Source organism: Gymnoscopelus braueri (assembly GCF_963280865.1).
Source record: "Gymnoscopelus braueri genome assembly, chromosome: 23".
NCBI classification, from domain to species: Eukaryota; Metazoa; Chordata; class Actinopteri; order Myctophiformes; family Myctophidae; genus Gymnoscopelus; species Gymnoscopelus braueri.
The window spans coordinates 19585500-19599691 of NC_137625.1; the positions used below are offsets into that span (position 1 = coordinate 19585500).

Below are 14192 nucleotides of genomic sequence, written 5' to 3' on the forward strand. Positions count from 1 at the left end.
TACCCCAGACATTCAACTTTCTAAAGCCACACAGGCATTTTGGGGAGTTAGATTTTGATGTCATCAAATGCAATATTTATTTTTCATAAAGTTGTTCACCCAAAAAAAATCTTATTTTCTATCAATTACACACCCCATGAAGCATTACATTCATGGAATCTTTTTTGTTTTTGTCGCATTCCTAAGCCAATAATTTGATGAACGGCGGTCTCTCCGACTCAGTTGGCACACTCTTTGAATTGATAGAAAATAAGTGATTTTTTGGCTGAACTACTCCTTTAAATGATGGGAGTCTAATTTGTGGGGGAAAAAACTATGATGAGCTGTTATCTTGAGAGCAAAGAATTATGTTATCACTACTTCACTGCATCTCCCATAAACCAAATTGGAAAGTGTATCCTTTTCAACTTTATCCAGACTTTGATCTCACCTATTCCACCATGACAGCTTGTGTCAGTTGCCTTTCCTCCACTCTCCACTCTCACCACCGCCTTATACAGCCTCCCAGCATCTAGACCAAGCCCAGGGAAACTGTATTCCACAGTCTCTCTACCCAGCGTGGTGCTTGACAATTCCTGGGAGCCGTTATAGAGAAACACTCTGTAGTTCTCCCAGTGACCTGAGGGGGGTGCCCATGTCAACTTCAGAACGCTGGAAGAAGTCTGAGTCAGAGAGAGATGGGAGGCAGGGACTGGAACTGTACAAGGGAGAGAAAAACATTTTCAATGTTTCAAAGCATTGACACATTTTAACCAGGTAATGTCCACAGCTGACTCTGACAAATTTACATCTTACAGAGTTGCTATAACAGCAATAATATAAACTATATAATATTTGCCAGAACCAGGGGGTCGGCCTACATGAGGCTTTGTCGGTCGGTCGGTCTGTCCCTCTTTTCCTACCCAGCCATTCAGATTTCAACCACAGTTTTTTCAACCACAGTTTTTGCCAAGAATTCCACGTAATGATTTCATCATCACACGACATCATAATGTCGTTATAACAACTAGGGGTCTGGCAGAACCAGGTCTCCTGGTTTCACTAGTTGTAATAACACCTTTCAAAACCACAAAGTGTTACACGGCTAATACATGGTGCTGTTGTACAGTTAATCAAAACACATAAAATAAAGCGATTGTAGACAATAAATGCAGCATAGCATATAACATGAAGCACTATACATTAAAAAAAACTTTTTTTTTTTTTTTTTTAAACCTACTCTGTAAAAATGTGTTTTGAGGGTTGATTTAAACAGATTGTGTTTCTGTAACATCCTCAGCCAGTACAGAAAACTAGACATGACTATCTCACCTGTCGTGGCTGTGACTGCTGATTGGTTAGTCAGCTCGCCACTCTTGGATGTAACAGTGATTTGATAGGTCGTTCCAGGGGTCAAGATGTCAATCACAGCCTCTGTGGCATCCGGAGGGAGGATCATCTCCTTCGGACTCGTCCCATTGGCCGAGAGGGTGATGACGATCACATCCAGGTCACCCTCAGGCCGTTGCCACGACAACAGCAAATTTACCTGACTACTGTTGTTGTCAATAGTGATATTGGAAACAGCAGAAGGGACTGAATAAATAAGAGACAGAGAGAGAGAGAGAGAGAGTTAACAATACATCAGAGAGAGATAGAGAGACAGATGTTATATTACATTACATTACAGTCATTTAGCAGACACTTTTATCCAAAGTGACTTACAATAAACAATAACATAGGTAGGGAACGAAACTACTAATCACCAGAAGTCTTAAGTGCATTTTCTGCTAAAACAGGCAACCAAGAGTATACCTAGCGCTAAGGTAAAAGTGCAATATATCAGCTACCTGCTTTCTTAAACTGCTGTCCTGACATCAGTGGGGAGTTCATTCCACCACTGTGGGGCCAGAACAGAAAAAAGTTGTGACCGTGTAGATCGGCCAGAAGGACCCTTGAGCGACGAGGCAATCAGTCGCCCGAGGTGGCAGACCGAAGTGGTCGGGCATTGGTGATTCAGGGTGATATTCAGTTTAACAAACTCTATACATGCTTGTCTCTACACCACTGTTTCCCAATATATGCCCATATATGGGCATGCCACCTTTTGTGCCCACAAATGGAGCTGACTGATTTGTTTGCTGATGCCATGACGACACAATGAGGTTAGACAACACACTCCAAAATTGGGCGTAGCTGCATTGGGAACTCCTTATATTATGGTTATGGCTGAGTCATGGTGACATGAGCGTGACGTCAGAGGTCTGCCTGCCCACCCACCTGCCGGATGGTCCTCTCTTAAGCCAATTTTGATATAGAATAGTTTGGTGATTACTTTTTTAGGTATTAAAAGGTCTTAAAAGTCCATAAATCGTCACTTTACTGTCATCTGAAGACCCCCCCCCCAAAAAAAAACAGGGTCTACACTACACCACAGTATGCATCATGTAAATGTGTATGCCTACCCGTCCTCGCCTGTATGGTCCTGCTGTTCTGCAGCCCGGCGGCCTCTGTCTGCATGGTCACATTGTAGAGACGTCCAGGTGTGAGGTTGTCGAGTGTGTGCCGTGTTGCTGTGCTCTCCAGAGTCATGTTCCTCAGCAGTGCTGACACAGAGCCTGAAAACACACAGAACATAATATTATGAACAGTGAAATTACCTCTGCATGCCTGATTTTTAATCAGGCATGTGAGTTATACTTGTTTGCGCATTGTGTCGTGCACCTTAAATAACAGATCTGCAAGTTCACAATGCATCAAAGTTATGCAATGTGAGCCTGTAGATCTGCCATTTTAGGTGTGCGAAACCGGTGCGCAACTATGTATAAGTCAGGCCTCAGAGTTACAACACACTGGCAAGGTTGCAACTTTTCATATTAAATAATTTAGCTTTTTTAAGTCGGACCCAAGAGTTGGTCTGTCTCTCATTCTGACTGATGGTCCACCAAACTGACCAGGGGTGAAACTGGAGATGCGTGGACCAGATGCAGCCTATGAAAGGAGCCAATACAATGATTGTGATGATTTAATAAGTAATTATATAAATCCATGACCATCCATGAGGACGTCCTCAGTATTTCTTCCTACTGCTGCTATAGCCTACTGCACCAGCAGCTTAGCTTGTTGAGGGTTTGTACTTACAGTAGAAAACAATAGGCGGTGATGGTTAATAGTTAACTGCCAGCCAATCAATATGTCCAGCTATCCCATACGGTAGCAACAATCCCTCTTTTGTAGACAGTGCAAACTGCAAACACTCATTTATATTCTATAGTCTAGAGACAGTTCGATATTGGAATACAGGAGATAAGTTGTTCTCTTTAAAGAATATTACTCAATAACTTGTCATCATACAGTAAGACCATCATGCCTTGTTCAGTGTGTGAAAAAATCAATAACAATCACACAGCAAGATGTCATAACCCGTCTGGGTCGCCCCTGGAAAATAAAAAACTAAATGAGAGACATACCAGGTGCAGGGTTGTCCCACAGCTGAAGCTTGAAGCGCTCTGTCCTCCCTGGGCCAGCCTGCCAGGAAAGATCCAGGCTTCTGTAGGCCCTGGAGTTCACCACTAAGCTACTGACCACTGACGGCCCTGGACAGAGAGAGGACACAAAGATGCAGCTTTATTTACTTTCTGAGAAAGAAAAAAAAGGAAAATACGGAGATACGCCATGGGAAAGAGACAGCGAAGGAAACAGGAGATACAGAGAGATGAGACAGTTCATGTGTTAAAAAAATGTCTGCTTCCTCAGTACTTAAAATGGCTGCCAAAATGGCTGCAGATCAAGTGAAAGTACATTACAGCATTCCAGTCACCCATACTAGTCAAAACAGAGTTTGTGTGAGAATGTCAATTGTGTGTGTGTGTGTGTGCGCGTGCGTGCGCGCGCGCGCGTGCGTGCGTGCGTGCGTGCGTGCGTGCGTGTGTGTGTGTGTGTGTGTGTGTGTGTGTGTGTGTGTGTGTGTGTGTGTGTGTGTCAGCGTGGTACTGAGGGTGGAGAGAGATGTCGGACCCAGATTGTATTGTTCTCGCTTCGTTTAAAGCCCCCTTGGTGACACGCGCACACACACACACACACACACACACACACACACACACACACACACACACACACACACACACACACACACACACACACACACACACACACACACACACACACACACACACACACACACACACACACACACACACACACACACACGACCGCTGAGAGGCATTGTGGGAAAAAACATAGAAAGGAAGCAGGGAACACACTGGGAAGCGGGTTGGCACAGGGGAGGTTAGGAATGCCTATGTGTCTGGGGGCGTAGATGGCCATGTGGTTAAGGCGCGCACCAAAAATAGTCTCTGATGCAGCCTCACAGCGAGTACCAGGTTTGATTCCCGAGCCCGGTGTACCTTTGTTGCATGTCACTCCCCGACTCTTTCCCCATTTCCTGTCTATCTCTAAGCAGTGGTGGACAGTAACGGAGTACTTAAGTAAAACAATTTGGTATTTGTATTTATTTGATACTTTTTGAGACTTTCACTCCACTATATTTCAATGATAAATGTTGTACTTTTGCCAAAAATTCTAGGAAGGTAAACAGTACAGTATGAATGAACCATTTAATCGCAATTTCAAATATAATGTAAACAAATTATGTATATGTGTGTATTTATTTGTATGTGGGTTACATGGTAATCACTGGTACTGCATCACAATGCACAACACAGAAAAGGTCACAATGCTGGCAACACATTGAGCTGACATAAGCTGATGATTATTATTATTATTATCATTGTATGCTGCAAACCCTTTCAATGTGGTGTGTATTTTAATATAAAGGACCATATCTGCAGCAATGCATGTTACTGGCGTCCAGTATCTCGCGGCCTGGAAATCTAGTAGTGCCAATCAAATCCGGATGTCACGTTTGCAGTGGTGGATATTTACTGTCTGATCTTTCATATTCCATCCTGATTGGCACATTTCGAACTTTGCTGGCCCACAGTAACTTACCTGACCTGGCGGAGACCTGTGCTCCGAGGAGCACTTTTTCTAGTTTATAATCATATAGAGCTGGGTTATGTGTAAATTATTATACTGTAAATCTGCTGAAAATATTTGTGTATGGTGCCATCTAGCCTACAGAATCCATATCCCAAGTATCAAAATGTCTGCAAGAAATATTAAAGTTTTGACATATCTTATGGTTTACAATGGCAGCTAGCTCACTGGCTGCTAATGACGACTCTATTCAATATAACTTAATTAAACCACTTGAGCCATATACTTTGTTGTGCGACAAATAGCTGATCTACAACCTCACAATTTTGTACAATGTTCGCCTATAATGCCATGCCCAAACTAGGGATGCCAGGTTATAAGTGGTTAAACCAGCAATTCCCAATGGGCCGTGGCCCGTGAGGATATTGCAAGTGGACACCCAAAAATGACAACATAACATTGATATAAAAACATCCAGAGAACTTTAGGAACCACTGAGTTAAAGGGGAAATCCACCCATTTTCAATATTTAACTATGTCATTAATATAGCATAAAGGAGTTGTGTGGAAATAAGAAAAAATTAAAAAAAAAATTAACATTGCAAAAAAATGTAACATTGCAAAAAAATTAACATTGCAAATTACACTGTGATGACTCATCATGGTGTAATTTGCAATGTTAATTTTTTTGCAATGTTACATTTTTTTGCAATGTTAATTTTTTTTTAAATTTTTTCTTATTTCCACACAACTCCTTTATGCTATATTAATGACATAGTTAAATATTGAAAATGGGTGGATTTCCCCTTTAAACAATTATAGAAAGTATTCCAAACATTCCAATGAAGCCATCACAGTGTGTGTGTGTGTGTGTGTGTGTGTGTGTGTGTGTGTGTGTGTGTGTGTGTGTGTGTGTGTGTGTGTGTGTGCGTGTGTGCGTGTCTCAGGGGTGTGCCAATATATCGTCCCGCGATATATCGCGATACGTTTTCGTGACGATATGTATCGTTTTGGAAGAAAAAAAAAATCGTTTTGAAAAAAAAAAAAAAATGTTTTATTTTTATTTTTATTTTTTTACAATAATAATAATCAGGCATGCAAACAGCCCCGAGGTGAAAAGGGTGACAACATGTTTTTTTTTTTCGGGTCAGGTGTCACACTATTGCCCTATTTGGATTCAAAACGGCTATTGTAGCTGAAAAGCTACAACTTTGCGTCTGAGTAATGCAAAAACAGAATTATTTGTTTGCATTTTTTCTCCCCCATATATTTTCATAATAAAAAAGTGCGTATCGTATCGTATCGAAATCGTATCGAAGTTGTGAGCCAAATATCGTATCGTATCGTTTGGTGAAATTAGTGTATCGGCACACCCCTGTGCGTGTGTGTGTGTGTGTGTGTGTGTGTGTGTGTGTGTGTGTGTGAGAGAGAGTGTTGGGGGGGACACAGCATGTAATCATAGCACACCATTTAAGCGGAGATCAGTTATGTGAGGTCTACTCTATGTTAAAAATAGGCCTATAATGGACTGTACCTGCAAAAGGTCAGAGAACTGGAATGTCAGTGTGCCTAGAAAGATAAGGAGGCTGGTAGGGTACACACGCGCACATGCACGCACGCACGCACACACGCACACACACACGCACACACACACACACACACACACACACACACACACACACACAGTGGGAGTGTATTGTACGCAAGAAGGTCAGTGTTTGAGCTCTGCTGGGTGCAGTCTGCTGGGTGCACCCAGTTTCCTCCAAAACACACACACACACACACACACACACACACACACACACACACACACACACACACACACACACACACACACACACACACACACACACACACACACACACACACACACACACACACACACACACACACACACAGTGCTTCCTACAGAACAAAGAAACAATGAAGACAGGAAATGGCGGAACCCTGAGCTCTGGACGCGCTGGAAATACACACTGAGGGCCCGACTTCTGTTCTGGAGCCACGCCAGCATGAATGTACCACGCACACACGCGCACAGGGCCGCACACACGCGCACAGGGCCGCACACACGCGCACACACACACACACACACAGGACAAAATACAAGAATGTACACGAAAACCTCTCAAAAGTGCACATGCACACGCCCGTGGCCATATACACGTGTGCCTGCATCTATTGCTCTATCAGCCTCTCTCAGCAGGCTCTAGTTCCTGTAGTTGATCACAGAGGGAAGCTACATGACATGAGCCGTGGGATGCCCACAAACAAACACACTGACATGCAGCAAACACAAGAGAGAGCTGAGCTGATCTAACAGCTCATTAATAAAGCATAGCGAAGAGAAGATGTAGACCGGTCATTCCCAGCCTGTGGACCAGGATTCAGAACAGGACAGGACAGAACAAAATAGAACAGCAGAATTGGACGGAACAGAACAGAATGCAGCTAAATCAAATTCAAAATGATTTTTCTTTAAATCAAACACTTTCAAGATTTTTCAAAAATGTAAAAAAATTGCAGATGTACAAGTTCGCAGCGCTGTGTGACGCGCTGTGAGCTTGTATATCTGTATATCTGCTATTTTTAGCCAACACTAACATCTAAAATGACACAGATGCTTTCGCGGTTTTAATGGGTTTAATTGGTGAAAGCCTAAATACGTCTTTGTATGACAAATAGCAAAATACATTTCTGATCTACAAGGTCATAACGCATCACAATGCAGTGCGTTGTGAGCTTCTAGATCTACTATTTTCCCAAAAGGAAATATCAAAAGTGGAGGCATGGATCAAACCCTGTGTGTTGTTTGATACCCAAACGAATAAGGTTTGAACTGGTGCAGACAGCATGGAAACCAGACAAATCTGCCACAGCTAAAAAGAAATAGCAGACTGGTCTGGTGCTGCTCGGTTTGAATTACATTTCGCTCACCCCAGAGTTGTGGGTGACCAATCAGAGCCCACTATTCAAAGTGGGAAATGTTTTGCTGTGACGTTGGAATCTGTGAGTAACGAGAAGAAATGAATCTTCCACACCAGAAATCCAGACTAATATCTATGCAGTGATATTAGTCTGGCCATGCCAGGCTACTACTACATTTTTTAACAAACTGCTAAGGAGTGGAGTGATTTAGCTTGAAATAAATTATATTTAAATCCATTTAACAGCCAACTTTAGCGTGGGAATTTAGCAGAATCTAATCAACAGCATAGGATTACAACCTAATTAAGTATATAAAAACATAAAACAAAGAAAGCCCTATATTTTTTAGTGGTGTTAGCCACTCCAAGGACTGACTTTGTGTGTGTGTCTGTCCGTATGTTTGAGCACGGCCTCTCCGTATGTTTGAGCACGGCCTCTCCATATGCTTGAGCACGTCCTCAACAGCTGCGGCTGATTGCAACACAAAGATGCAACCAGTTACACACACACACACACACACACACACACACACACACACACACACACACACACACACACACACACACACACACACACACACACACACACACACACACACACACACTTTTGAGTAAAAATACTTAAAATTAGTAAAAATACTTTAAAGTTCCTAAACTGAGTAAAAATACTTAAAATGTTGGTAAATTAGTAAAACAAATACTTAAAATTAGTAAAAAAAAATACTTAAAATATGTTAAAATGAGTAAAACAGGTAAAAATCTGTAAAAACATTTTAAAGTACTTAAAATTAGTAAAAATACTTTGAAGTCATCAAAGTCTGTAAAAAGTAACTAATTTAAGTCAAAGCACTTGAAAGTTACTAAATTGAGTAAAAATACTTGCGCACGCACATATACATTCACACACACACACACACACACACACACACACTCACACACACTAAAACGACCGATCTACAATTTGAGTAAACGTACTTTAAATACTTAAAAGTAACTTAATTGAGTTAAAATATTTAAAAGATGTTTCTGCCAATATAAAGTTATTTTAAAGCAGTCGGCTAATAATAGCTTAATGAAATGAACTCATGAAAGGCACCACTCTCTTCACACTGGGTGTCATTTTTTCTCATGACAATAGCAAAATAAATATTTTAGCAAAATGTTGAAACATTTTGAAATGTTTCTTAATTTTTTTCACCTATAATGAGTCTGACACCACCAAAATAGGGAATCCAGGTTGAAAGCGGTTATTTTTAAAGCCATTGGTCGGTGCAAAAAACCAATGCATGAGGTTACAAGAGGTTAGAAGAACCCAAGACTTACTAGTGTTCACAGTGATGTTGGCTGTCTGGTGGTTGGTCTGGGATTGAATCTCCAGGTTATAGGAGGTCCCAGGCTCCAAATGATCAAAGAGGCAGGTGAAGACGTCTGCCATGTCCTTTCCTCCCATTCTCTGGTCTCCTTCATCCTCGTCACTTTTCCTCTTGCTTCCTACACCCTTGACTCCTATCTCATTATCTCCTTGCTCTCCGTCTCCCGTTTCGTCCTCTTGTCTCCTGTCGCCTTCGAGTTCCTTGCCTCCTATTTCGTTGGACCCAAAGTTGTCGTCTCCTTTCTCCTCTCCTCTCCTCGTACACGGTGTCCCCTCTGTGCCGTCCAGGGGCGTCACAGTGAAGTTGCAGCCCTGTCCAGGAGTCGTCACCGTCACCGATACGGAGTCCAAGTTGGACGTTGTGTCAGAGACAGAGATGTTACAGGGCAGGCGGTCCAACGTAGGGGCTGCACTGGACATATACTGTAACAGACAGACAGACAGACACAGTTAATTGAATCAACATGCATGTAGATGAAACAAAACTGCAACTACACTGCCAGGTCTGAACAGTATAATAAATGATAGTTTGTCAGGGTCAGTCACTTTGACACTAAACTGAACACTGTGTCAGGGAAAGTACTGTAATGGTACTCTAGAGGTGATCCAAGGTGAGGGCTAGTTAAAATTGAGAGAGAGACAGTTTACAGTTTACAGTTTAGGCATTTAGCAGACACTCTTAATCCAGAGTGACTTACAAGCAAGGACACAAGATAATACATCATAATACATCATAATGCACATAATACATCAAATGACTTCACCTGATCAAACAATTTAATGTAAAGTATTGGTGGTAAATTAATCATACAGCATACACAGCAGTAGTCAATTAGATCTCCCATATTTAACTTCATTTTTAGAAACAAAAACTACGGGATATCACAATAGATTTATCACTCCACGAATGAACAGTGAACAAGGAAAGACTGCTTTCATCTTCTATTCCCCAGACAAATGGAACAAACTCCAGGACTCTCTGTAACTGGATCAATTGGTCTCTATAGAGACATTTAGGGTACTACTTGAGGATGCATTACATAAGGACTGTACCTGCTTTGTGTAGCCCTTATGTGTCTGCATTATGATGTTTTGTTGATGTTCATTATATTTCACTTTATTTAAAATGATATAGTATTTTGTATATGTTGTGATCACGTTGTACTCATGCAGGGCGTCCTTGAAAAAAAGAGAGCTTGCTCTCAATGGTCTTCCCTGAATAAATAAATACTAATAAAGGTCAATAACATGAAATAAAATCTGTTTGATTTGGAGAAAAATTACATGCAGTATATTACAGTATGTACATTGATAACCACATGTATATTACATTTACATTTACTTAACATATTTTGGAACTATTTAATTACATATTTTGAAATGTTTTTTTTGTAGGGCTGTCACGGTCTGAGTGACTCAGTCAGGGCAGATTGTAGGACCCAAGTGCAGGAGGAGACAGAGGCTGAACAGGTCAATTTAAAGTAGTTAATGACTCAAAAGGTAGGAATACAAACAAGGAACTGAGGTCATGACCAAACTACACGCAACATAAACAATGAACAAGCAAAGACATAATGCTAACACAGTTACACAGGGATTAAATAGACGGGGAAATAATAAGACACAGGTGAACTCAACAGACAATCAACACTGAGATAGGCTGGGGGACTAAGAGGACACAGGAGGAGAACAAGACTAATCACACGGGAGGTGAGACAAGACAGGTAACAGTAACTAAGCAGAACAGGAAAACAATACTACAAAATAAGGTACACAAAAGCAGGACAACAACAACAACAACAACAGAGTAACAGAACACAATAGGAACCATACAACATAATAGTCCTAATAAGTCCACAACCTTATAAGGGCAGAAAAGGTCCAAGCGCTGAGAAATACAGTCAAAGTCCACGGCCCGAGGAGCGGACCGTGACAAGAGCGAATTGAAAGGGCTAGCATATATGAGTATACATTAGCAGTTACATTTATTGATTGAGTCTGATACTGTACAATAGTCTGACTACTGTACCTGTATGTTCCATCTCAGGTGGAACCAGGTGAACGTTATCATGCATAATTAATTTAATCAAACACACGCAGGTGGAACCAGGTGAACGTTATCTCACTAATACATTTTACCAATCATGAAGAGTACTGTACATGAAGGGGTGGATATAAAACTCACGCTCACGCACACGCACGCACGCACACACACACACACACACACACACACACACACACACACACACACACACACACACACACACACACACACACACACACACACACACACACACACACACACACACACACACACACACACACACACACACACACACACACACGCACACATGATTTGTGTGCATGGGGATCTCATCTTAAACAAGCTTAGTGCTTAATGAGACTCCCAGTTTAGTAGACCTTGTATTGTGAATTTGTACTTCCATGTACTGATGTTCTCATGTCTTACTAAATAAATTACATCAATCAATCAATCAAACACACAAAACATATACAACTTTTTACAACAGCAAGCCGTTGCATATTCAGGGCACGTCACTGTATTTCTATATTTCTAAGTACAGTAGTTTTGTGCTATAACATGGCTCCATGTTTAAGCATGTGCATGTATCTGTATGTAGGCTACACTCAGCAGATAAACTGAACAAATCAACTATTGGGTGTGCCATCATTTTCTTCAATTAAACAAAGACAAAACTGAAGTGATTGTTTTTCAGCTTCAGTCTGTAATGCTCAATCTGGGTGTAGTCATGGACTCATAGACCTGAATTTCAAGGATTAAAGGACTTGTGTCTTAGCAGGATGAGTTAAAATGCCCATGCATTCATCTTCAGTAGCCTCAACTATACAAGTGTAACAGTGTCTTTACCGGTTTCCCTGAAAAATCGATCAGATGACTGCAGTTGATTCAGAACGCTGCAGCTAAAGTCCTTGCGAATACAAAGAAAGTGAATCGTATCACTCAGTTCTTAGATCTCTGCTCCCTGTCTGTTAGTAATTGATTTCAAAATACCAACTACTGTTGCTTTATAAAGTATTGAATGTTTTAGGGGAAAAATACATTTCTGATCTTGTGCTACATCATGGACCATCCAGACCTCTCAGGTAATCTGGGACAGGTTTGCTTTCTGTCCCCAGAACCAGAACTAAACATGGAGAAGCAGCATCCAGTTAACATTCAGTTATTATTATTATGTACCATATTATCTGGAACAAACACCCTGAAAACTGCAGTTCTGCTACAATTCTCAGTTCTTTTAAATTAAAGCTTAAACGACTTTTCTATTTCCCACTGCCTTGCTGTTCGCTATACAATAAAACTTGCCTTGCCTTACAGTATGTTAAGTAAAGCTACCCTTATTTACCTTTTATTCCGGGTGACTAACAAGTACAGTAACAGTAGAGAAAATCTCACCAAAATCAATCATTAGTTAAGAGAACCAAAGCCGCAATGCCCAGTCAGTACAATGAATAAATACTTATGTGCCCATTCAATATTTAAAGACAATTATCCATAGATAAATATAATTATAATATTCATATAATGTATGTATACTGATTGATAAATAGGTACTAGACAGGTAGGAACATAAAAAGATGGGAACAAAATGAGACTTACCAGACAGACCCCAGAGACGAACCAGAGAGATAAATAGAGAACTTCACATCTCAGCATTGTGATTCTTCTGCAGCAGTTGATTATCAACAATATGAAATAGATCCACAAACAGGGCAGTTACAACCATACTCCTAAAGATGAGGTAATGAGTGTGTATCTATGTGTATATGGCGTGTCCATTCACTGGGTGGAAAATGTCTCTCATCCGACTCCGTTTATGTGTGCAAGTTGTTTGGAAAATAGGACAGAAAATTAAGGAAAAGGTGAAAATTACCCGAAATAAAAATTAGCTAGTCACACTGAGCAGTAGGATTTAAATAGAGTATACAAGTTGGTGAAGAGAAGGAGGTAGTCCAGCGAAAAGTCCTTAAAAAAAAAAGAAGATAATCCAAATGGTGTCTGATCTTTCTTTGCAGACTCCTGTCTTTTTATTTTTCTGTTTCTCGACTTCTTTCTGTCTTGTCTTCTTTCTTTCTTACTGTCTGTCTGTCCCTCTCTCCTCCACACGAGTCCCAAAGACAATGCTGGTCAGTCCTGTGCTGTATTGGTTTCTGTGTGTGTCTCTCTCACACACTCTCTCTCTCTCCTGACGCACAGCTAGTTCAGCTCTGTGTGCCTTACTTCCTGTCTCTCTCCCACTCTCTCTCCCTCCCTGTCCCTCTCTTCTAAAACACAAAGGAGGTTAAACCTTCCTGACTGTCCCGTTTTCTTTGTCCATCTGTCTGCCCGTCTTTGTCTCTCTCATCAAGTGAGATAGTCTTTCTCTCTGTGTGTCTCTCTCTCTCTCAAGACACTATAAGAAGTTTGGAGTATCTAACGGACATCCTCAATCAGTCCAACAGCTCTGTGACTCACTCTGGAGGCAGCTAACAACTCACTGATATCTATAAATAAGACCAGACGACAGAAGCAGTACTCTTACTATGTAGCCCCAGCCCTTCCATCATACCTGTGACAAAGAGAATGGGTTTTAAATATAGCATTAATCAAAGCATTCTGTAAATTCCCAGTGGGACTCCAGTTTGTCTCTGTGTGGAAGATGAGGGTGAAGACTGACATACACTGGTATGCAGGGTTCTCTGGTGTACATTGCAGTGTGAGTCACTTTAGAGATACTATACTTTTTCAGATGTGTTAGCATTACTGAGAGAAAACTGGTACTTTTCTTTCTGTTGCATGACACCTACTGTTAGAGAACGCCGTTCCTGAAGTTGGCTTGAATTCCACACAGCAGGGCGAGTTCCAAGGCCTCCCCACTTCTTTATGCTCTCTCTTG

General features: G+C 41.1%; 1 protein-coding gene across 1 annotated transcript in view; it reads right to left on the bottom strand.

Moving 5' to 3' along the window:
- The window catches only part of ptprb (protein tyrosine phosphatase receptor type b), a 66138-nt gene extending 52572 nt beyond the window's left edge, over window positions 1–13566 (bottom strand). Inside the window, exons 1-6 of the mRNA XM_080421848.1 lie at window positions 12917–13566; window positions 9228–9699; window positions 3450–3575; window positions 2445–2597; window positions 1312–1575; window positions 431–697 (exon numbers count right to left, since the gene is read on the bottom strand). Of these exons, the coding sequence (XP_080277974.1) occupies window positions 431–697; window positions 1312–1575; window positions 2445–2597; window positions 3450–3575; window positions 9228–9699; window positions 12917–12973 (1339 nt within the window). The 5' untranslated portion in view covers window positions 12974–13566. The remainder of the gene's footprint in view (window positions 1–430; window positions 698–1311; window positions 1576–2444; window positions 2598–3449; window positions 3576–9227; window positions 9700–12916) is intronic.
- Between the last annotated feature and the right edge of the window lie 626 nt (window positions 13567–14192).